This window comes from Somniosus microcephalus, chromosome 3 (genome assembly GCF_052327205.1).
Source record: "Somniosus microcephalus isolate GS21.2 chromosome 3, FLI_Smic_1.0, whole genome shotgun sequence".
NCBI classification, from domain to species: Eukaryota; Metazoa; Chordata; class Chondrichthyes; order Squaliformes; family Somniosidae; genus Somniosus; species Somniosus microcephalus.
Window position 1 is genome coordinate 47443003 of NC_140989.1, and position 23566 is coordinate 47466568.

At 45.6% G+C, this 23566-nt stretch overlaps 1 protein-coding gene across 8 annotated transcripts in view; it reads right to left on the reverse strand.

Annotated features, from left to right (window-relative positions):
* Positions 1-23566, reverse strand: part of LOC147121022 (CAP-Gly domain-containing linker protein 4-like) — a 457143-nt gene that overhangs the window by 220554 nt on the left and 213023 nt on the right. For all 8 annotated transcript variants that reach the window (XM_085980323.1, XM_085980320.1, XM_085980321.1 and 5 more), the window contains 2 exons: positions 11192-11327; positions 6624-6764 (listed from right to left, as the gene is read on the reverse strand). In XM_085980323.1, coding sequence (XP_085836449.1) covers positions 6624-6764; positions 11192-11327 — 277 coding nt within the window. The remainder of the gene's footprint in view (positions 1-6623; positions 6765-11191; positions 11328-23566) is intronic.

Sequence of the window (23566 nt, forward strand, 5' to 3'; positions counted from 1 at the left end):
GAGAGTACTCCTGCGCCTCCTGGACCACAAGGAATGCTATAAAAGGCACTTATCTTCTTAAACCGGCAGCTCCCACCTCCCTGTTACTGCTGGGTGTGCCGAGCTCTGGGGTAACCCTCGCGGCAATTGTTAAATTTAAATCAGGCTCCCAATTGCACTGTGGGAGCCTGATTTAAATATGTTACTGCCCTGAAACCTGCCGCTGTGAAAATGGCAGCAGGCGCGTACGCATGAGGTTTGGGGCACGTTCCCCATGTTTTCATTTTTAACCTCCCACTTCCTGACAGTCGTGGGCAGATTAATATCGAGGCCACTGTTCAATGTTGGGACAGCTTGATTAGAACAGGACAAATGAGAGGTATGGTTAATCATAATGCAACATGAGCAACGTATCAAGCGGATGCAATAGTATAGGCCACTTCTTATAAATTTAACCATTATAAAGATAAGGCGTACGAGCATTTGGTTGAGTTTAGCATATATTTGTCTAATTTTCCTGTGTAAAGCTTTGCTATCTGTCACTGGTTTCTTTACTGTTATAGTCTTTACGGACTATAGTATCATACATATTTCAAATTCTAATTTGATGTTTGGAAACAAACAGTCAAAACAATTTAATACTAAAATTCACAGGATAAATAAATAAATAAAATGAGTTTAATATTTATAGTATATGGTGTCAGCAAATGGAGAATATTGCAAAATTTTCAAATACTTCTCAATTTACTTGATAATATTCAGAAACAAAAAAACTCAGAAAATAATTTTCCAGTAGGAGAAAATGAAAAATGCAACAGATATTCAAGTACTCAAATGGATTAAATGAGTAGAAAGTTGCTTTTACACATGCTAGTATTTCCTTTCATAATGCATGTAGATACATGCAATATTTGATGGTCAAAAAGTTGTCCAAGAACTGTTAACCCTCATAGCAATTTACTTAATTGTCCCTGCGATATAACCACCACCAATTATTTATTACAGCCATCATATTTTCTTCCTTCTACTGTTTTTACTGCTTTATTACAGCAAACTTGTCACTGTCAATTTGTTCACCAATCAAAAATAACATGTGTGAGTGGCAATAACAGAATTTTACTCCTTTAATATTACCATTTTCTAAGAGAAACATTGAAGATCAAACACCTTAGAGTAAAATTATTTTAAAAACATTTTTGTATTGCTGTTCTTCTTTTGTACTTGAGTTTGAATACATTTTCCATGTAGGAGAATTGCTAACAGATGCCTTCAATTAGTGCGATAACAAAGTGATGGTGTATAAGTGCATCAGTTTGTTTTCAAAAAAACAAATTATAATTGACACTAAAGAAGTACATTTTTAAATATAAAGGGATTTATTCCAAATCATGTACTTTTAGAGAAACAATAATAAGTGACAAGCAGTAGCAAAATAAACAGTTCCCACATTATTTGCCCCATCACTGTATTTGATACAAACATTTCTAAATGAAAAATAGAATCAAATATACATCAGCTGATGGAAAAATGTAAGAGTTCAGTAAATCTTGCACATTATTCATACTCAACAACCCAGAGCTTGAATCTGAGCCTGAGTTTTTGAAGGCACCGTTAATGAAACTGAAATTATGACATTTTTACTCCTGAGCAATTTTGTGAACAGAAGCAATAAGAATGAAGACAATGGCCTAGAAATTCAGGTGTACAGTGCTGTTTTTCAGGCTCTAAATGGCCTCCTAAGCCTCCCATATGGCAGGCAAGAAGCATACCCTCATTAAGAGCCGGAAGTGCACCACCCACCATATTGGTAATGGCCATATGACCACGCCTGAAACAGACTGTAGGCCTTTTGCATATGCTGGCTGGCGCCGACTGTCTCAGGATAAGCCAATCTTTCAGTGGGGGCCTCAAACAGGCACTCTCCGTAAACTTGAGCTCATCCAAAACTCTGCTTCCTGTATCCTAACTCACGCCAAGTCCTGTTCATACATCACCCCTGTGCTTGCTGGCCTACATTGGCTCCCGGTCCGGCAAAGCCTCGATTTTAAATTTCTTATCCTTGTTTTCAAATCTCTCCATGGCCTCGCCCTTCTTTATCTCTGTAATTTCCTCCAGCCCTACAACCCACCGAGAGCTCTGCGCTCCTCCAATTCTGGCCACTTGCACATCCCTGATTTTCATCGCTCCACCATTGGCGGCCATGCCTTCAGCTTCCTAGGCCCTAAGCTCTGGATCGTCGTGCCATAAAGGAGTACTTTCTACAGGATGCAATGCAGCAACTCACCAAGGTTTCTTCGGCAGTACCTCCACCACCGATAAGGACAAGGGCAGCAGATGCATGGAAAAACCATCATCTCCAAGTTCCCTTACCATCATGACTTGGTCATCATATATTGACGCTCCTTCATCATTGCTGGATCAAAATCCTGGAACACTCTATCTAACAGCATTGTAGGAGCACCTGCACCTCACCAACTGCAGCATTCATGAAAAAGGCCCACCACCTTCTCAAGGACAACTGGGGATGGAAAATAAATGCCAGCTTTGCCAGTGACACCCACATCCCAAGAATAAATTAAAAAATACAAGTGACAGCAATGCAGTACAGACTAGACAGTTGCTCTTCTCAAACCACTGTAATACCAGTCGGAATAACGGCTGATTGGAAATCTAGATTTATGTACAGCATTCAGAAATGAGAAGCATCCATGCAAGATTAAAACTTGTATTAAACGTGGTGTGGGACATAAGCATTTCACATTCTTTTTCATTAAAATGTCTTAGTGACGTACATTCTTATCAATTTTCCTTGTGGGCTCCTTATTTTCCCAATAATTTTCGGATGATAACAAACGAAAAAGAATGTGAAATGCTTATGTCCCACACCACGTTTAATACAAGTTTCTTCAAAATAATAGCCCCAAAATTTAAAGGGTCTCAATCACAATCTACCCAAGCAAAATACTAAATTACTGAAAAATTTTGAGCTGCTTTATAACAGTATTGAACAAAATGCAATTGTACTGTTCTTTATTAGACTTGTCAGTTTGAATTAATTTGAAGATTTCCACAGAAGTTTTTCTCCAAAAAATTTGAAATATTCAGAAAATCTAATGCTATCTTAAGCTTGTGCAAACAAGATCCAGAATATAATACAGTAGAAGGATTCATTTTAAGGAATACTTCAGAGCTCCCCTAATGGTACAGCTAGTTAAGGCAACGAGCCAAATAGACAAAAAAGGTATCAGATTTTATTCCTTATTCTACTAATCTTAACTGAGGAGAAGGAATTGATAGTACATGTAGCCTCAAGAGCTCGTGAGGTAATGAAGGCGTGGGGAAATCAGACAGGGTTTCTGTTCCTGATGACTATCCAATTATCCCTAATGGAAATGCACATGTGGAACTGGATAAGGAAAGGATTGGTCATGGCTGTGATGCTTCTGATGTTCAAATAGCCTGACAATATTTACTGTGCAGGCTCACACCTAAACAATAGCCACTTGGTCAAAATACCAGCCTGTGAAACCATGTCCCAGGAGAGGAGAAGATGAGTGAAAGTTGGTGAGAAAAAAGTGGGGGAAAAGTGAATACAACACGTATATTCAAAAGAAAATCATTTATCATATTAATTAAATCAAGACAGTCAAGTTTCCTATTGACACCTCAAAAAGAATTGATTAGGTAGATTGATCTTACAGCAGTTATCACCAGTAAGCACTCCTCCCCCTAACAATTCCTGTCAGAAATCTGATAACATCTTTTAACAAAAGCAATATTAGGTACAATCACAGTAAGTCCTGTCTACAAAAAGCAGGACAAATCCGACCCGGCCAATTACCGTCCCATCAGTCTACTCTCAATCATCAGCAAAGTGATGGAAGGTGTCGTCGACAGTGCTATCAAGCGGCACTTACTCAGCAATAACCTGCTAACTGATGCCCAGTTTGGGTTCCGCCAGGGCCACTCAGCTCCTGACCTCATTACAGCCTTGGTCCAAACATGGACAAAAGAGCTGAACTCAAGAGGTGAGGTGAGAGTGACTGCCCTTGACATCAAGGCAGCATTTGATCGAGTGTGGCATCAAGGAGCCCTAGCAAAACTGACGTCAATGGGAATCAAGGGGAAAACTCTCCATTGGTTGGAATCATACCTAGCACAAAGGAAGTTGGCTGTGGTTGTTGGAGGTCATTCATCTCAATCACATGACATCACTGCAGGAGTTCCTCAGGGCAGTGTCCTAGGCCCAACCATCTTCAGCTGTTTCATCAATGACCTTCCCTCCATCATAAGGTCAGAAGTGGGGATGTTCGCTGATGATTGCACACTGTTCAGCACCATTCAAGACTCATCAGATACTGGCGCAGTCCGTGTCCATATGCAGCAAGACCTGGACAACATTCAGACTTGGGCTGACAAGTGGCAAGTAACATTCGCACCACACAAGTGCCAGGCAATGACCATCTCCAACAAGCGAGACTCTAACCATCTCCCCTTGACATTCAATGGCATTACCATCGCTGAATCCCCCACTATCAACATCCTGGGGGTTACCATTGATCAGGAACTGAACTGGACCAGCCATATAAATACTGTGGCTACAAGAGCAGGCCAGAGGCTGGGAATTCTGCGGCAAGTGTCTCACCTCCTGACTCCCCAAAGCCTTTCCACCATCTACAAGGCACAAGTCAGGAGTGTGATGGAATACTCTCCACTTGCCTGGATGAGTGCAGCTCCAACAACACTAGAAGCTCGACACCATTCAGGATAAAGCAGCCCGCTTGATTGGCACTCCATCCACCGCCTTCAACATTCACTCCCTCCACCACCGGTGCACTGTGGCTGCAGTGTGTACCACCTACAAGATGCACTGCAGCAACTCGCCAAAGCTCCTTCAACAGCACCTTCCAAACCCGCGACCTCTACCACTTAGAAGGACAAGGGCAGCAGACGCATGGGAACATCACCACCTACAAGTTCCCCTCCAAGCCACACACCATCCTGACTTGGACCTGTATCGCCGTTCCTTCACTGTCGCTGGGCCAAAATCCTGGAACTCCCTTCCTAACAGCATTGTGGGTGTACCTACACCATATGGACTGCAGCAGTTCAAGAAGGCGGCTCACCACCATCTTCTCAAGGGCAATTAGGGATGGGCACTAAATGCAGGCCTAGCCAGCGACGCCCACATCCCATCAATGAATTTAAAAAAAGAACATAAAAATTGGAGCAGGAGTAGACCATCTGGCCCTTCGAGCTTGCTCTGCCATTCAATAAGATCATGGCTGATCTTCTACCTCATCTCCACTTTCCTGCACTATCCCCATATCCCTTGATTCCCTTAATATTAAAAAATCTATCGATCTCTGTCTTGAATCTACTCAACGACTGAGTTTCCACAGCACTCTGGGGTAGAGAATTCCAAAGATTCACCACCCTCTGAGTGAAGAAATTTCTCCTCATCTCAGTCCTAAATGGCCTACCCCTTAGTCTGAGACTGTGACTCCTGGTTCTAGACTCCCCAGCCAGGGGAAACATCCTCCCTGCATCTACCCTGTCAAGCCCTGTAAGAATTTTGTATGTTTCAATGAGACCACCTCTCTTTCTTCTAAACTCCAGAGAATATAGGCCTAGTCTACTCAATCTCTCCTCATAGGGCAAACCCCTATCGCAGGAATCAGTCTGGGGAACCTTCGTTGCACTCCCACTATGGCAAGCATATCATTCCTTAGGTAAGGAGATCAAAACTGTACATAATACTCCAGGTGTGGTCTCACCAGGGCGCTATATAATTGCAATAAGACGTCTTTACTCTTATACTCAAATCCTCTTGTAATAAAGGCCAACATACCATTTGCTTTCCTAATTGCTTGCTGTGCCTGCCTGTTAACTTTCAGTGATTCGTGTACAAGGATACCCAGATCCCTCTGAACACCAACATTTCCCAATCTCTCACCATTTAAAAAATACTCTGCTTTTCTATTTTTCCTACCAAAGTGGATAACTTCACATTTCTCCACGTTATATTCAATTTGCCATGTTTGTGCCCACTCCCTTAGCCTGTCTATGTCCCCTTGAAGCCTCCTTGCATCCTCCTCACAACTTACCTAGCTTTATATCATCAGCAAACTTGGATATATTACATTTGGTCCCCTCATTCAAATCATTGATATAGATTGTGAATAGCTGAGGCCCAAGCACTGATCCTTGCGGAACCCCACTAGTTACAGCCTGCTAACCCGAAAATGACCCATTTATTCCTACTCTGTTTTCTGTCCGTTAACCAATCCTCAATCCATGCTAGTATATTACCCCCAATCCCATGAGCCCTAATTTTGTTTAATAACCTCTTGTGTGGCACCTTATGGAATGCCTTCTGAAAATCCAAATACACCACATCCACTGGTTCCCCCTTATCTATTCTGCTAGTTACAACCTCAATAGTATGTGAAAAAAGAAACATAAATCATAAAAGGAAGGGCTTAATGTAATCATTGATATTTTTAATACATTCTTGTTTGACCATAATCAGACCCAATAAATTAAACTATGAAAGAAAATTATAATCTTCAGTAACACTAAAGACAAATTCTGTTTGTTATGATTAATATCTAATTTATTTAACACAGCAGATTTCTGCCTACCTGTGTTTACTTTTGATGTAACATGCGACAAGTCCATTTTTTGCGATCGGACAGGAGTTGATGTTTTAATTGATAAGGTCCTTGTCAAATTTTTTTTTACCATGGGTACTTTGCTAACCTTGGAGAGTGGTGCAAAAATACCTTGAAAGAAACAAAAAACTGTTAGAAAACAACTTCTAGTGCAGAACATTTCTGGAATAACAATACTTCAAAAGGACACTATCATTTGCAAATTACAACTAACCTTTACCCAGATTTCAGTTTATTGTCGCTTTTCAACGTAGTCTTTTCTCCCCTAAAAGCCACACAGAGGGATATAGCATTCCTTGGCTAAGAGGTCAAGTACATGACCTGCACTCAGGCCAAATTTTAGCAGTTGAATTAGAGTGCTCCCGGGGTACTCATCTTTCAATCTTCCCACCCTATGAGGAAATGCCTGGCACTTTTCTTGATGGTACAACTGATCTAATCCACCACATGAGGGATTGTGGATGCAAACCCACATCCTACCACTCTATGGCACACTGGTTTGAAATGCAATGTGTACAAATCATCATATAATTTTAAGTCTAATACTTCACAGTAACATTTCACTGCAGGATATTGAAATTTTATGCTTACTTTGCTCTAATAAGTTAATCAAATTTTACATTTCACCACCACGAATGCTAGAAAAATATCCTAAGCAATTTTATCTCTAGTACATCTGAACAGCTTTGGTCTCATATCTCAGGTCTCTTCTCATAACTGTACTTTCCCATCCCTGGCATCATCCTGGTGAATCTACACTGCACACTCTTATTGGAGTGCCCAAAACTGCACATAAATAATGTTTAGTAAAAATGTATTATTACTTATTGACTCTTGTACTATATACCTCTTTTTATAAGACCCAAAATGCTATTAGCCTTTTTTATGGCTTTATCTACTTGCATTCGCACTTTCAGGGAATGATGCATTTGAAACCCTAGGTTTGTGTTCATCCACACCCTTCAGCATCTTTCCCTTGAGCTTATGCTCTCATTGTTAGTTTTTACACTGAAAGTGTATTATCTCACATATCCATATTAGGTGGCATCTGTCACCCATCTGCCAATTCCACAAACCTTAATGCCACGATTTTCGCTACCTCAGCGGTCGTGGTGGGCGACGTCGGTGGTGGGTCTTGGCCCCGCTGTTGTCTCCATCCTGGCCTCCAACATGACTTTCCCCTTATTGGGCTTGTTAAGCCTGCCCAGTGAGTTTCCCAGCTAACTGAAGGAAGCGGGTCTGGTGACAGCATTTATGACAAGTCATCAGCCGGTTTCCTCAAAGGGACCATGCGCAAATTTACTTTGACATTTGTGCTGTTAGTGTTCTACAACATTGAGGTGCACGGCTGCACCCAGGCTCTCCCATGACTCCCTCCATGGGTAGAAGAGGCCTCCCCAGGAGACCAACGCAGCTTGGTTGCACACTGCACAGGAGGACACAAGCAGGGATGTCATCAGGAGGACCAGGCTGCAGTGGCGCAAACCTTTCAATGATCTCAGTAGATCATGAAACGTTACTACAAAGCCACACTCAACCTCATCCTGCTGTGCCACTCATCACATCCCCATCACTCTGCCTTCCCTACCCTACTCCTGCACATCCTTACTCACACCAACTTACCTTGCACCTCCACCCATCCCTCTCTATCTACATTATCACTTCCCCATCTCACTAGCCACCCCTCACACTCACCCTCATCCTAGTCCAATCATACCAACTAACACACAAGGGTTGGCACTTGTGTGTTTTAGCCAATGTTCATGTAAAGTTTCTGTTAATGCGCTGTCAAACATTGAAATCTTTACTTTCAACACTTTTCTTTCTTGGACAGATTTGTGTGCACCTTTGGAAGTGGCTTAGTGAGTTGCAGTAAATGGTGAGACATAACAGTACCCCTGCAATGGTGATGAGTGTGAAAGGAATGGCTTGGGCATTGTAGGGATGCTTTTTGTTGTTGGTGTGGAGTGGTGCCAACCTGGCGCATCATGTGGCAGCCAGGGTGTGCAGCGGCAAGTGAAGTAAATCTGGCTATGGTGAGGCCATCCCTGTTGTCCCGGGCAGCAATGTGGTTGGGTGCTGATGCCATCTGCCCTGTGCAGCATCAGGTGATAGCAGAGAAGGTTGGTCTTGTTGTTGGAGCTGCTGGTGTGCCTGGTGATGCTGGTGTTGGGGCTGATCGTGGTCCGATTCTGAGGACCAAGGTGAGAGAGTTTCAAGGGCACCCATGCTGATGGAATAGATGGTAGGTGAAGTAGAGATGACCGAAGCGATCTGTCAATGGTGGGAAAAGTAATGAGGTCAGACTGCATGGAGACTTGTATAAAGACTTGCAGCATCCTGAATCTGCAGTGGAAATACAGTTTAAAGATGCTAGTGCTTAAGGGAAGATATCTGAATCAGCTGGGAGGCTTGAGTTGACATCTGAAACTGTCAACTCATCAGCTGATTCAATGGCCACTCACCTCCCGCCTCAGCTTCACTGACGAGGTCTAGGTACAGTGGGAAACCCATGGGAGACCTGTGAAAGTTAAAAAGTTGGGGGAAAAAGCATTGTTATGTGGCTGTAAACAAGCCACTAATGATTTGAATTGGGGTCCCCTGTTGCTGCCTGTCGGGTCTGCTCAGCGCTGGCAGACCTGAAATCGGGAAATGCAGGTATGCGCGTTTTGACAGCAGGTTCCTGACCCGCTGTCAATCATTTTAAATTTCACAGCTGACCTACCACCAATCGAGTCCGTTGAGCACTGGCAAAATCATGGCCCAAGTCTTTACAGACCTTTTCACTGTTTGGCAAGCCTCCTAGTTCCTCTGTTGTCATCAGAAAATTTTGAGATTGTATTACCTATACCCAAATCATCAGTAGATACCAGAACAGAAGTGGACCCTACACTGACCCCTGTGGTACACAACTTCCAACACTTCTCCAATCTGAGCAACACTCATTTACTCTTTGTTTCATGTCTGTTAACCAACTTTCTTGCCATGCCACTGCATTTCCTTTCATACCATACAGCAGAATCTTTCTAACAAGACTCTTGTGAGACAATTTCCAGAAGGCATTTGATGAAGTCCCACATAAGCGACTGTTAACTAAGGTAAAAGCCCACGGAAATGAGGGCAAATTATTGTCCTGGTTGGAAACTGGCTGAGTGGCAGGAGAAGGCAGTAGGAATAACGGGCAGGTACTCAAATGGGCAGGATGTGACTAGTGGTGTCCCGCAGGGATCTGTGTTGGGACCTCAACTATTCACAGTATTTATTAACAACTTAGATGATGGCACAGAAAGTCATATATCTAAATTTAATGATGACACAAAGATAGCCGACATTGTGAGCAGTGTCGATGAAAGCATAAAATTACAAAGGGATATCGACAGATTAAGTGAATAGGCAAAACTGTGGCAAATGGATTTCAATGTCGGCAAATGAGAGGTCATCCACGTTGGACCTAAAAAGGATCGAACAGGGTACTTTCTGAATGGTGAAAAGCTAAAAACAGCGGAGGTCCAAAGAGACTTGGGGGCCCAGGTACAGAGATCATTAAAATGCCATGAACAGGTACAGAAAATAATCAAAAAAGGCTAATGGAATACTGGCCTTTATATCTAGAGGACTAGAATACAAGGGGGCAGAAGTTATGCTGCAGCTGTATAAAACCCTGGTTAGACCACACCTGGAGTACTGTGTGCAGTTCTGGGCACCACACCTTAGGAAGGATATGCTGACCTTGGAGAGAGTGCAGCGTAGGTTTACCAGAATAATACCCGGACTTCAAGGGTTAAGGTACGAGGAGAGATTACACAAATTGAAGTTGTATTCCCTAGAATTTAGAAGTTTAAGGGGTGATCTGATCTAAGTTTTCAAGATATTAAGGGGAACAGATAGGGTAGATAGAGAGACTATTTCTGCTGGTTGGGGATTCTAGGACTAGGGGGCATAGTCTAAAAATTAGAGCCAGACCTTTCAGGAGTGAAATTAGGAAACACTTCTACACACAAAGGGTGGCAGAAGTTTGGAACTCTCTTCCGCAAACGGCAATTGATGCTAGATCAATCGTTAATTTTAAATCGGAGATTGATAGCTTTTTGTTAACCAGAGGTATTAAGGGATATGGGCCAAAGGCGGGTATATGGAGTTAGGATGCAGATCAGCCATGATCTCACTGAATGGCGGAACAGGCTCGAGGGGCTCAATGGCCTACTCCTTCCTGTTCCTATGTATTATGATTCTAAGAGTTTTTCCACAGCTGACATATGCTAACTGGTCTATAGCTATAGTCTATAGTTATGCCATTTATCCTTCGCTCCCTAGTTGATGTTCATTGCTACTCCTCAATCCCATGGAATAATTTGCGTATCTGAGGAGGATTGAAAAATTATGGCACGCCTCTGCTATCTCTTTTCTGGCTTCATTCAACAGCATCAGAGAAGTCTATATCCTCTATAAGTAAACTATGAGAGCTGAATACACATACAGCTGAGGAGAAAATTATTGCCCAACATCATTCTAAGAACATAAACAAGGGATGACTATACCGTATTTGACAGGACAGCTAAAATACTGAATGCCACAAATACTTCCATCATTCTTCCCTTCTGGTTCATCCAGCTCAATCCCTGCCCACTGGCCACTGGCAAATTCTGTGGTGCCACAAAATCGTAGCGTTCCAACCTAAGGGAAGTACAAAAAGTGTGAAGAAGAGTGAAACACAAGATAGGCATAATAATGGCTACTATTTTGGTTTCAACATTATAATATAAATATTGTACTGATTCCAAAAAAAATGATAAAGTTGCATTTTTATTTTCAGTTTTCAGGCTATATCATGTCTACAGAAAAAGCCTGTTAAAGTTGCAAATTATATATACATTTATATGTGTGAGTGTGTCCATTACACTTTTGTACATGTAGTTTTGCATACTTGAACCTGATTGGTTGTAATTTTTAAATAATTAAATTGCAGTATGATATAGCTGAACAGATAAGGAACATGTTAATAATGAGCAGTCAGTGCAATTACATCATGAAAACCTAAGGACATTTGGAAATAACCAATCATAATCAGTCAGCAACAGCTAGCAATAAAAAAGGAAGCAAAACCATTAAATTGCTTTACATAACTATTTTAAATTCTTTCAGCTGCTATCTTAGAACCTTACTAAACTGAGAAATTTTATACTGGAAAGAAAGTTTGTAACAAAGAAATATTTAAAAAATACAATATTTACAGGAAAGTAATTGTAAACTCACCTCTCCAATAGCATTTTCTGCGTTTAAAATTGTCCTAAGTTGTCAGGTTTCAGGGTTTTTCATTTTTCCAGAAAGGATTTGGAAATTAGTTACATTGAGGTGGGTTTGAACAGGTTAAAATTCTCGTCATAGCTATATGTTGGAGTTGCTGACACAAGGGCCCTGATTTTCTGGCCGCCGTCGAGCGGCATTTCATGCGGCCGGGGGCCGAAAATCGGCGAAAAAGCGGGTCGGGACCCCACCCCCCGCCTGATTCCCCGCCCCGTCCGACTTTCGGACTGCCGTTTCCGCGCGCCCCGCTTCAGTCCCGGCCGCCACTGGTGGGACTGGTCGTCGGAGCACTAACAAGCAATTATCTGCTTGTTGAAGTGGATTTTCCCGTGCCGTTGCGACTTTGGGGCTTTCCCCACCTGAAACCCGCCTGCGGGGAACCCCGCTGCCGAGAGCTGGCGTGAAAACAGCTGGCTTGCTTGCTTGCAGCAGCAGGTCGCTGAGGGCTGAAGAGATTAAATAGGCAGCATTTGCAGGCTGCAGGACCTTGTTGATCAAGGCTTGGGGGAACTTTTTGAAGCCTTAGGAGCAGCTGCAGAAAGTTGGAGCCTCACACACTTCTCCAGTGTGAGCTCCTGGGAAGCCCCTCTCACCACCCTAACTCAGCACCCCCTAAACGGAGGCATCTGCCAGAAGCATGGGAGGCCTTTGGTACCTTCCCTTCCTGGCATTAGAGGATCTCCAACAGCAGAGGCGGCAGCAGCAGAACCAGGAACAGCAGGATGAGCACCAGGCTGCTGCTCGCTCACCTGAAGCTACACAGGCCAGAAGGGGCCAGCGCTTGGAAGTGGCTTGAGAGCACCTTGCTGCGCTTTAGGGGGCCAGTGGGACCCGTTTCTGCACTGGCAGTCCTACTCAGAAGGACTTCCATGAAGATCTGGTTTCTCTGTTCAACAGATGGCCAACGCTCCTCAAGAGATGTCATTCTCTTATGAGCACTCACCATGTTTTCCGTACCCTGGCGAGTTATCTCCTGCATGGAGGTTGCCAACCTTTCCATGGTGATGCGTTCATGCGCGAATGACTCCACAAAGGCTCTGCTCATGGTCGCTATGGACTCCTCCATTCGCTCCACACTCGCAGCGACCCTGGAGACAAAACCTGCCAGAGACTCCTGCACCTGTGCATGGAGATCCATCACCTCTTCTCTTGCGGATGGACCCAGAGGCAGAGGGTCGTCATGCAGCGCAGCTGAGCTGAGCTGGCAGGGTCCTGCGCCCTCCGACGAGGACTCTCCACTGCTGTCCCTGTCTCCAGAATCTGCTGAGGCTCACTTGTGAGCTGTGAAACACCAGGTGACAACACTACTCTATGTCCCGAAGGTCCCCCCGAGGTGTGAGTGTCTGCGCTGGTGCTGGGTGCGCTTACTTCTGCTGATGCTGCGCCCTCAGAGGTTGGAGCTTCCTCTGAGGAGTCTGGCTGCACAGCCTCTTCCTTCTCCACAGTGAGGACGGGGGCTCTGGATGGTACTGTGGGGGAGTAAAGGAAGGATAGAGATGTAATGCCAAGGTTCTTCTGGTGACTCCCAGCGAGTTGGCATCTGCTGACACCTGCATCCATGCAGCATTGGTCTCAGTGGGAGGCCTCTTCCTCCCTGACCTAGGGAAGAGGACCTCCCTGAGGGCCCTAACCCCATCCAATAATGCCTGCAGTGAAGACTCGTCGAATTTGAAGGCAGCTCGGCCTCTGCCGCTGGCAGCAGCTGGTGCAGGCTCCTCTGCCATTGTGCAAGGGTGGTTGAGAAGCCTGCAGAGGTGGAGAAGCTTGCTGGACACTTTGAAAGCACCACGAATGATGACATCATAGTGTGGGGATTTCTGACTCGAATTGGACAATTAGCAAGGCTTCCCACATGCTGGGAATTAATTGGCCACTTGAGGGAAAATTGCGTGGAGCTGGCTGACACTTTTTTATGTGTGTCAGAAACCCCATATTCGGGGAAATCCGACCATTCCCCACACAAGCCGAAAATCGGGGCCAAGAGTATGTATTTTCATGAGTCAGGCACTCAAGATATATTTACACAATGACAGGGGACAATAGTTAATTTGTTACAATAGCAAAATACTGCGGATGTTGGAAATCCAAAATAACAACAGAAAACGCTGGAAAAACTCAGCAGGCCAGGCAACATCCGTGGAGAGAGAAACAGAGTTAACGTTTCAGGTCGAAGACCCTTCGTCAGGACTGAGAAAAAAAAGCAGGAAATGAAACAGATTAAGAAGCAAGTAGGGGGCTGGGAAATGGGGGGAGGGGATGAAAGAACAAAAGGGAAGGTCTGGGAGGGGTGAGGAGACATTAAGAGGTGAGATGAGATGGTAATAGGACAAGTAAAGAGACAAAGGATGGTTCTAGATGAAGTGTGAAATGCGCTGGCAGAACGAAAGACAGCTGCCATGTGGGAGAGAGAGAATAAAAAGGAAAAGGCACAAACCAAAAGTGTGGATAAAAAAATATATAAAAATATGACAGGGGCCAAGGTTATGATCTGAAATTGTTGAACTCGATATTGAGTCCGGAAGGCTGTAAAGTGCCTAATCGGAAGATGAGGTGCTGTTCCTCGAGCTTAAGCTTCCGACAAACATCAACACCTATTGTCATTGGGATGGCCTGTTTATTTGAGCCCAGCATGAGTTGAATGCTAAAAATCCACTTTTGCTGGGGTGGGAGAGAGGTAGCTGGTTTTATTAATAAGACCTATTGGCCATTCACAGAATGGAGACAGGTTTGAGGGTCAGCCGTTCATTTCTTGTGCTCAGAAGTAACAAAAAGGGAGAGGTAAATTCAAAACTAATCTGCAGAAACATTGGCCCCAATATTAACGTGGAGTGTGCGGAGGAGTGCGCCAGCATGGGAAAACCAGGCAAGGCTGGGGACATGGAGGGCCTGCCGATCTAAAGGGCTGGGCCTCATTTAAATTCTTCTTCTTAGGCAGTCCCTCGGAACCGAGGATGACTTGCTTCCACATTAAAAATGAGTTCTAAGGTGACTGATGAGTCCAATGTGGGACCTACAGTCTCTGTCACAGGTGGGGCAAATGGTGGTTGAAGGGGCAGGTGGGTGGGGTGCTTGGGTTGACGTGCGCTCCTTCCGCTGTTTGCGCTTCGCTTCCGCTTGCTCTCGGCGAAGAGACTCGAGGTGTTCGACGCCTTCCCGGATGCTTCTCCTCCACTTTGTACGGTCTTGGGCCAGGGATTCCCAGGTGTTGGTGGGGACGTTGCACTTTTTCAAGGAGGCTTTGAGGGTGTCCTTGAAGCGTTTCCTCTGCCCACCTGGGGCTCTCTTGCTGAGTCGGAGCTCCCAGTAGAGCACTTGTTTCGGGAGTCTCATATCGGGCATGCGGACGATGTGACCCGTCCATCGGAGCTGATCGAGCGTGGTCAAAGCTTCAATGCTGGGGATGTTGGCCTGCGCGAGAACACTGACGTTGGTGCGCCTATCCTGCCAATGGATTTGCAGGATCTTGCGGAGGCAACGTTGGTGGTACCTCTCCAGTGCTTTGAGGTGCCTGCTGTACATGGTCCATGTCTCTGAGACATACAGGAGGGTGGGTATTACTGCTGCTCTGTAGACCATGAGCTTGGTGCCGGGCTTGAGGTCCTGGTCTTGAGGTCCTGGTCTTCAAACACTCTCTTCCTCAGGCGATCGAAGAAGACCAAGCATCTCATTTAAATAATCTGTGGCAGACTCCCGCCCATCAGCCAGCCAGGAGCAGGAGTTTGCAGCAGGAGGCCGCAGCTGGGGATTCGTGGGAATGGACCCTGGCAGTTAGTGGAGGCTCTAGCCTGGTGCAAGGGAGGCCTGGAGGTTTCCTTGTGAGTCTCAGAGAAGCACTCCTGTCCCACCAGGAAACCTGAAAAAAAATGTAAAACCTACTTTCTCGATAACACTGTCCAAATATCCTTGGTACTGCTAGCCTTATTACAGCAATTGAGCTAGATTTGAGAATATTGCAATGGGCTTTTCTCAATTGGGAATGGAAACTAGATTTCCCAAACTAATCATAGACTTGAAGCCAGGTCCCAGAGATAAAATATTCTGTGTTCTAAGCCACTGGCACCTGTTATTTTGGCATCTCTTCAGTGAATTATATTGCAAACAGAAAATGAACAAAATCAAAAACACTGCAGTTAACTTACCACATTTGTTTAAAGCCATCAGAATCCCAACGACACTGACGCAGAGTCATTTTTTTTAAAAAGACAGACAGAATGTTTAATACATTCACACTTCTACATCATTAGTAACAATCACTGAACTAATTTAACTGATTTGTTACGGAATTAATATTCTGTTCTTATAAGTTATTATAAATATTTTATGAAGTGCAGAAACTCTGTGTATTAAACATCAGTTTTAATAGCATACAAGGTCTCTATCCCTAGTGTGTTGTGTAATAGCTGAGCAGCTAAGTGACTTCATATTTCTCAGTTCACAGCTGTTCCAAATGACTCAGGCACAACAACAAAAAAACAGCAGCAGAATGCAGGAGCAGTTTGTCAGAGCTAGTCTCATCAGTATTGAAGCCATTAAACAAAACCACGGGATGATACAAGTTACACAGATTTTACTCAAATACTGAGGTTGATTTTAATGAGATTGGTGCGTGGGGAACCAAAGCAGACCGCGCACCTGGATGTCAGAAACAAAGCGAGGCCCCGGACGATTTTAATTGTCAGGCCTCATTAAACTAAGATTGACGGGCTGGCCAGCCGGTCACGTCGGCAGCACGCTGCCCTCCCACCTACACCGTGCAATTCATGGCGGGAGTCAACTATTTACAATCTATATTAATGACTTGGATGAAGGGACCGAGTGTACTGTAGTCAAATTTGCTGATGATACAAAGATAGGTGGGTGAGCAAGTTGAGAGGAGGACACAAAGGGCTGGATTTTCATTCAGGGGACGTGATGGAGGCGGGACTACAACTTTCGGGGTTGTTGTCCCGCCTCCATCGAGATGTGGCCAATCCACGCGATTTTAACTTGATTGACCTTGTTGAGCCCGGCAGGCCAATTAAGGGCCACCCAGCAACAAGTGATGTCACAGACTGAAATTTCATCTGTCAAGAGGTTTTGACAGATGAAATATCAGTGTTTGAAAGCTGTTTGAAGCTGTCAAACACCGACAGTCTTACTTCTAACATGAGTCCTTCTCCACAGACTCAGTTAGAACTCTCTCCTGCACAGAAAGCTAAAGGCTGTCACTTTTGACAGTTCGCAGCCATTCTGCTTTCTGTGCCGGTGAGATGAGGGACTCCCGAGACCTAAAGAAAGGAAGGCTGTAAAGGTAAGAAAAGGTCATTTAAACTTCTTTAAACACCTTAGACACACCAAACACACTTACCTTTGCACTCATGCACCCATCACTCACCTGAACACCGACATCTCGACCCTTCCAAGTCCTTCAACCCGACGGCCCGCCTCCTCTAACTTGGCGTGGTTTGGAGCCATCGGGAATTCCACACTTCAACCTTAAAAATAGGGATTAGGCTAAAAACTGCCCGTTAACTACCTGTTAACAAGCAGTTAACTGGCACTAATCCCCTTCCCGCCTCGGGGAGGCGGGTCCCAGTGCGGGGCGGGTACCCGCCTCCTTTGAAACTGGCATGGAGGCGGGTTGGGGGTGGGATGGTGTCGGGACCCCCGATTTCGGGATTTTAACCACCCCCCCCCCCCCCCCGCCACGCCTCCAATCCCGCCTCCACAGCCCAATGAAAATCCTGCCCAAAGAGTCTGCAAAGAGATATAGATAGGTTAAGTGAGTGGGTAGAAATTTGGCAGATGGAGTATAATGTGGGAATATGTGAGGTTCTTTGGAAGGAAGAATGAAAAAGCAAATTATTATTTAAATGGAGTGAGACTGCAAAATGCTGCGGTACAGAGGGATCTGGGGGTCCTAGTACATGAAACACAAAAAGTTAGCATGCAGGTACAGCAAGTAATTAGGAAGGCTAATGGAGTGTTGGCCTTTATTGCAAGGGGTATGGAGTTTAAAAGTAGGGAAGTTTTGATGCAACTTTACAGGGCGCTGGTGAGACCGCACCTGGAGTATTGCGTACAGTTTTGATCTCCATAATTAAGGAAGGATATACTTGCATTGGAGGCAGTGCAGCGAAGGTTCACTAGGTTGATTCCTGGGATGAAGGGGGTTGATGTATGACGAAAGGTTGAGCCTATACTCATTGGAGTTTAGTAGAATAAGAGGTGATCTTAGTGAAACATATAAGATTCTGAGGGGGGTTGACAGGGTGGATGCAGAGAGGATGTTTCCCCTAGTGGGGGAATCTAGAACTAGGGAGCACAGTTTCAGGATAAGGGGTCGCCCATTGATTGGATCAGCCATGATCTTATTGAATGGCGGAGCAGGCTCGCGATGCCGATTGGCCTACTCCTGCTTCTTATGTTCTTATGAGTCCCAGGCCAATATTTAAAGAATGAATACACCTTTTAAAGGGAGGTTGAATTCACTCAATTCAATTTTAAGACTGCTTTCAGCATGATTTATTACAGTGCTGCAGAAGGAGGGTAAGGCTGCCCCCAGGTTTTCAGATGGTTCCTTGGAGGTGTTGCTGGCAGCAGTCAGGGCCAGAATGAAGTGCTTTTCCCACAAAGTGGCAAGAGGATGCCCAAACGCCTGACCAAGAAAGCCTGGTTGGAAGTCGCAGAGGAAGTTAGTAGTAGGAACATCCCCATCTCTTGCAATGCGCCTGCTCAGTCTCTCTTCTCCCTCCTGCACCATTCAGACCAATTACCACCCCTGCATCACATCCCTCCCACAGATCACAAGGGCACACTGCACCACCTCTCATGCTCACTCCTAACACAATAATCTGCTGTTAGCTCCCTTCATTGCTTCCACTACCGAGCTGCCCGAGAGCAGACCTGTCTTCTTTTCTTAGGCAGTCCCTCGGAACCGAGGACGACTTGCTTCCACACTAAAAATGAATTCTCAGGTGACTGATGAGTCCAATGCGGGACCTACAGTCTCTGTCACAGGTAGGACAGACGGTGGTTGAAGGGGCGAGTAGGTGGGGTGCTTGGGTTGACGTGCGCTCCTTCCGCTGTTTGCGCTTGGCTTCCGCTTGCTCCCGGTGAAGAGACTCAAGGTGTTCGGCGCCTTCCCGGATGCTTCTCCTCCATTTTGTGTGGTCTTGGGTCAGGGATTCCCAGGTGTCGGTGGGGAGGTTGTAATTTTTCAAGGAGGCTTTGAGGTTGTCCTTGAAGCGTTTCCTCTGCCCACCTGGGACTCTCTTGCCGTGTCGGAGCTCCGAGTAGAGCGCTTGTTTTGGGAGTCTCATATCGGGCATGCGGACGATGTGGCCCATCCATCGGAGCTGATCGAGCATGGTCAAAGCTTCGATGCTGGGAATGTTGGCCTGAGCGAGAACACCGACGTTGGTGCGCCTATCCTGCCAATGGATTTACAGGATCTTGCGGAGGCAGTGTTGACGGTACCTCTCCAGTGCTTTGAGGTGCCTGCTGTACATGGTCCATGTCTCTGAAGCATACAGGAGGGCGGGTATCACTACTGCTCTGTAGACCATGAGCTTGGTGCTGGGTTTGAGGTCCTGGTCTTCAAACACTCTCTTCCTCAGGCGACTGAAGGCTGCACTGGCACACTGAAAGTGGTGTTGGACTTCGTCATCGACGTCTGCCCTTGTGGACAGTAGGCTCCCAAGGTGTGGAAAGTGGTCCATGTTGTCCAAGGCCTCGTCGTGGATTTTGATAATCGGGGAGCAGTACTGTGTGACGGGGGCAGGTTGGTAGAGGACCTTTGTCTTACAGATGTAAGGCCCATGCTCTCGTACGCTTCGGTGAATGTGTTGACGATGGTTTGGAGTTCGGCCTCAAAGTGTGCGCAGACACGAGTGTCGTCTGCATACTGTAATTCGATGACAGAGGATGGGACGACCTTGGATCTGGACTGGAGGCGACAGGGGTTGAACAGTTTCCCGTTTGTTCCGTAGATTAGCTCCACTCCAGCAGGGAGCTTACTGAGGGTGAGATGGAGCATTGCAGCCAAGAAGATCGAGAAGAGCGTTGGTGCGATGACACAGCCTTGCTTGAACCCGGTCCATACGTGAATTGGGTCTGTGGTGGATCCGTTGGTCAGGATCCACGGCTTTCATGTCGTCGTGAAGCAGGCGGAGGATGGTGACAAACCTTTGAGGGCAGCTGAATTTGAGGACACTCCATAATCGGTGTCAAAGGCTTTTGTGAGGTCAAAGAAGGTCATGTACAGCGGTTGGTGCTGTTCCCTGCATTTCTCTTGTAGTTGACGCGCGGTGAAGATCATGTCCATTGTGCCCCTTAGTGGGTGGAATCCGCATTGCGACTCTGGGAGGAGCTCTTCAGCCACTGGGGAAGGCGATTGAAGAGGATTCTTGCGATGACTTTCCCTGTGGCAGACAGCAGGGAGACTCCTCTGTAATTACCGTATTGGACTTGTCACCTTTCTTGAAGATGGTCACGATTACGGTGTCTCTGAGATCCCCTGGCATGCTCTCCTCCTTCCAAGTAAGAGAAATGAGTTCATGTATTCGCGCCAATAGTGCTTCTCCAGCATGTTTTAGCGCCTCGGCGGGGATTCCATCTGCTCCTGATGCCTTGTTGTTCTTCAGTTGTCGGATGGCCTTTTCAACCTCATTCCGGGCTGGGGTTGTGCTGAGGTGGTGGCCGGTAGCATGCTGCGGGATGGAGTTGAGGACACTCACGTCGAAGACAGAGTCTCGGTTAAGGAGATCTTCGAAGTGCTCCTTCCAGCGGGCACTGACTGCCTCTCTGTCCTTGATGAGTACCTCTCCGTTCTTTGCCCGCAGTGGGGTAGGACCTTGGGTGCTTAGGCCATAGATGGCCTTGACTGCGCTAAAGAATCCACGCACGTCGTGGTTGTCAGCTAGCTGCTGGATCTCCTGTGCTTTCTCCACCCACCATCTGTTCTTTAGGTCGCGAGTTTTTTGTTGGACCTCAGCCTTCAGGCATCTGTACAGCTGCTTTCTTGTTCTCACATTCTGTTGCTGTTTCCAGATCAGGAATGCCTTGTGGCTTATTAGCTCCTGGATCTCCTGGTCGTTCTCGTCGAACCAGTCTTGGTGATACCTGGTCGAGTGACCGAGCGTCTCTTCACAGGTGCTGATTATGGAGGCCTTGAGTGCAGACCAGGCGCTGTGGACACTCTGTCTCTCTGAATCACTGGGAGTCGTCAGGTTGGTTGTGAGGCGCAGGCTGAATAGGGCTTTCTTAGCAGGGTCTTTGAGTGCTCCAGCGTTGATTTTCCTGTGGCATTGCTTCTGGAGTAGTATATAGGCCCCCTAACAGTAGCTATGCCATTGGATAGAATATTAATCAAGAAATAGTAGGAGCTTGCAACAAAGGTAATGCAATAATCTTGGGGGACTTTAATCTTCATATGGACTGGACAAATCAAATTGGCAAAGGTAGTCTGGAGGACAAGTTCATGGAATGTATTCGGGTCAGTTTCCTAGAACAATATGTCATGGGAGCAACAAGGGAACAGGCTATATTAGATCTTGTATTGTGTAATGAAACAGGGTTAATTAACAATCTCATAGTAAAGGATCCTCTGGGGCAGAGTGATCATAATATGATAGAATTTCACATTAATTTTGAGAGCGACTTGCCTAAGTCCGAAACTAGAGTCCTAAACTTAAAGAAAGCCAATTACATAGGTATGAGGGGCGAGTTGGCTAAGGTAGATTGGGAAAATAGATTAAAAGGTATGGCGGTAGATAAACAGTGGCTAGCATTTAAAGAAATATTTCATAATTCTCAACAAAAATACATTCCATTGAGAAACAAAAACTCCATGGGAAAAGTGATACATAGATACATAGAGATAGGAACAGGAGTAGGCCATTCGGCCCTTCGAGCCTGCTCCGCCATTCAATGAGATCATGGCTGATCTTCGTCTGAGATCATAGCTGATCTTACCAGTTCAGTACCCCGTCCCCGCCTTTTCTCCGTAACCCTTAATCCCCTTAGCCTTCAGAAATATATCCAATTCTCTCTTGAAAATATTTATTGAATTAGCCTTCACAGCCCTCTGTGGCAGGGAATTCCACAGGCTCACCACTCTTTGAGTGAAGAAATTCTTCCTCATCTCTGTTTTAAATGATTTGCCCGCTATTTTTAGACTGTGGCCCCTGGTTCTGTGCTCCCCGGCCATTGGAAACATTCTCTCTGAATTCAGCCTGTCCAGGCCTGCCATAATTTTATATGTTTCGATGAGATCCCCTCTCAATCTTCTAAACTCCAGTGAGTACAAGCCCAAACTATTTAATCTCTCTTCGTAGGTCATTCCCGCCATTCCAGGTATCAGCCTGGTGAATCGCCGTTGCACTCTTTCCATGGCAAGAACATCCTTCCGCAGATGGGGCGACCAAAACTGTACACAATACTCCAGATGCGGTCTCACCAGCACCTTGTACAGCTGTAGTAAGGTATCCCTATTCCTATACTCGAACCCCCTTGATATGAAGGCCAACATACCATTTGCCTTCTTAATCGCCTGTTGCACCTGCATGCTCTCCTTCAGTGACTGGTGCACAAGAACACCCAGGTCCCTCTGCACTTCCCCATCTCCCAATCTATTGCCATTTAGATAATAATCTACCCTCCTGTTTTTACCCCCAAAGTGGATAACCTCGCATTTATCCACATTATAGTGCATCTGCCACGTATCCGCCCATTCCCCCAACCTGTCCAAATCGCACTGTAGCCTCCTGACATCCTCATCAGAGCCCACCCCTCCTCCTAGTTTAGTGTCGTCAGCGAATTTGGAAATATTGCATCCAATTCCCTGATCCAGATCATTTATATATATTGTGAACAGCTGGGGTCCCAGGACAGATCCTTGCGGCACCCCGCTGGTCACTGCCTGCCACTCCGAAAACGAGCCGTTTATTCCAACTCTCTGTTTTCTATCCGCCAGCCAGTTCTCTATCCACGTTAATACTTTGCCCCCAATCCCATGAGCCTTAATTTTGCATGATAATCTTTTGTGTGGAACCTTATCGAAGGCTTTCTGGAAGTCAAGGTACACCACATCCACTGGCTCTCCCCCATCTATTTTACCAGTTACTTCCTCAAAAAATTCCAGCAGATTAGTCAAACACGATTTACCCTTTGTAAATCCATGTTGACTCTGTCCGATCCTTTCCCCATTTGTCAAGTGCTCCGCTATTTTATCCTTAATAATGGACTCTAGCATTTTGCCCACAACCGATGTAAGGCTTACTGGTCTATAATTCCCTGCTTTCTCTCTACCCCCCTTTTTAAATATTGGGGTAACATTAGCTACCCTCCAATCCACGGGTACTGTTCCCGAGTCAATGGAGTTCCGGAAGATGATCCTTAGAGCATCTGCTATCTCCAGGGCCACCTCCTTAAGTACCCTAGGATGTAGTTTATCAGGCCCCGGGGATTTGTCGGCCTTCAGTCCCCTCAACTTACCCAACACCATATCCCTAGAGATACTAATTTCTGTCAGCTCCTCCCTCTCATTAGTCCCTATGTTTGCCGATATTCCTGGGAGGTTATTTGTGTCCTCCTTTGTGAATACAGAACCAAAGTATGAGTTTAATTGG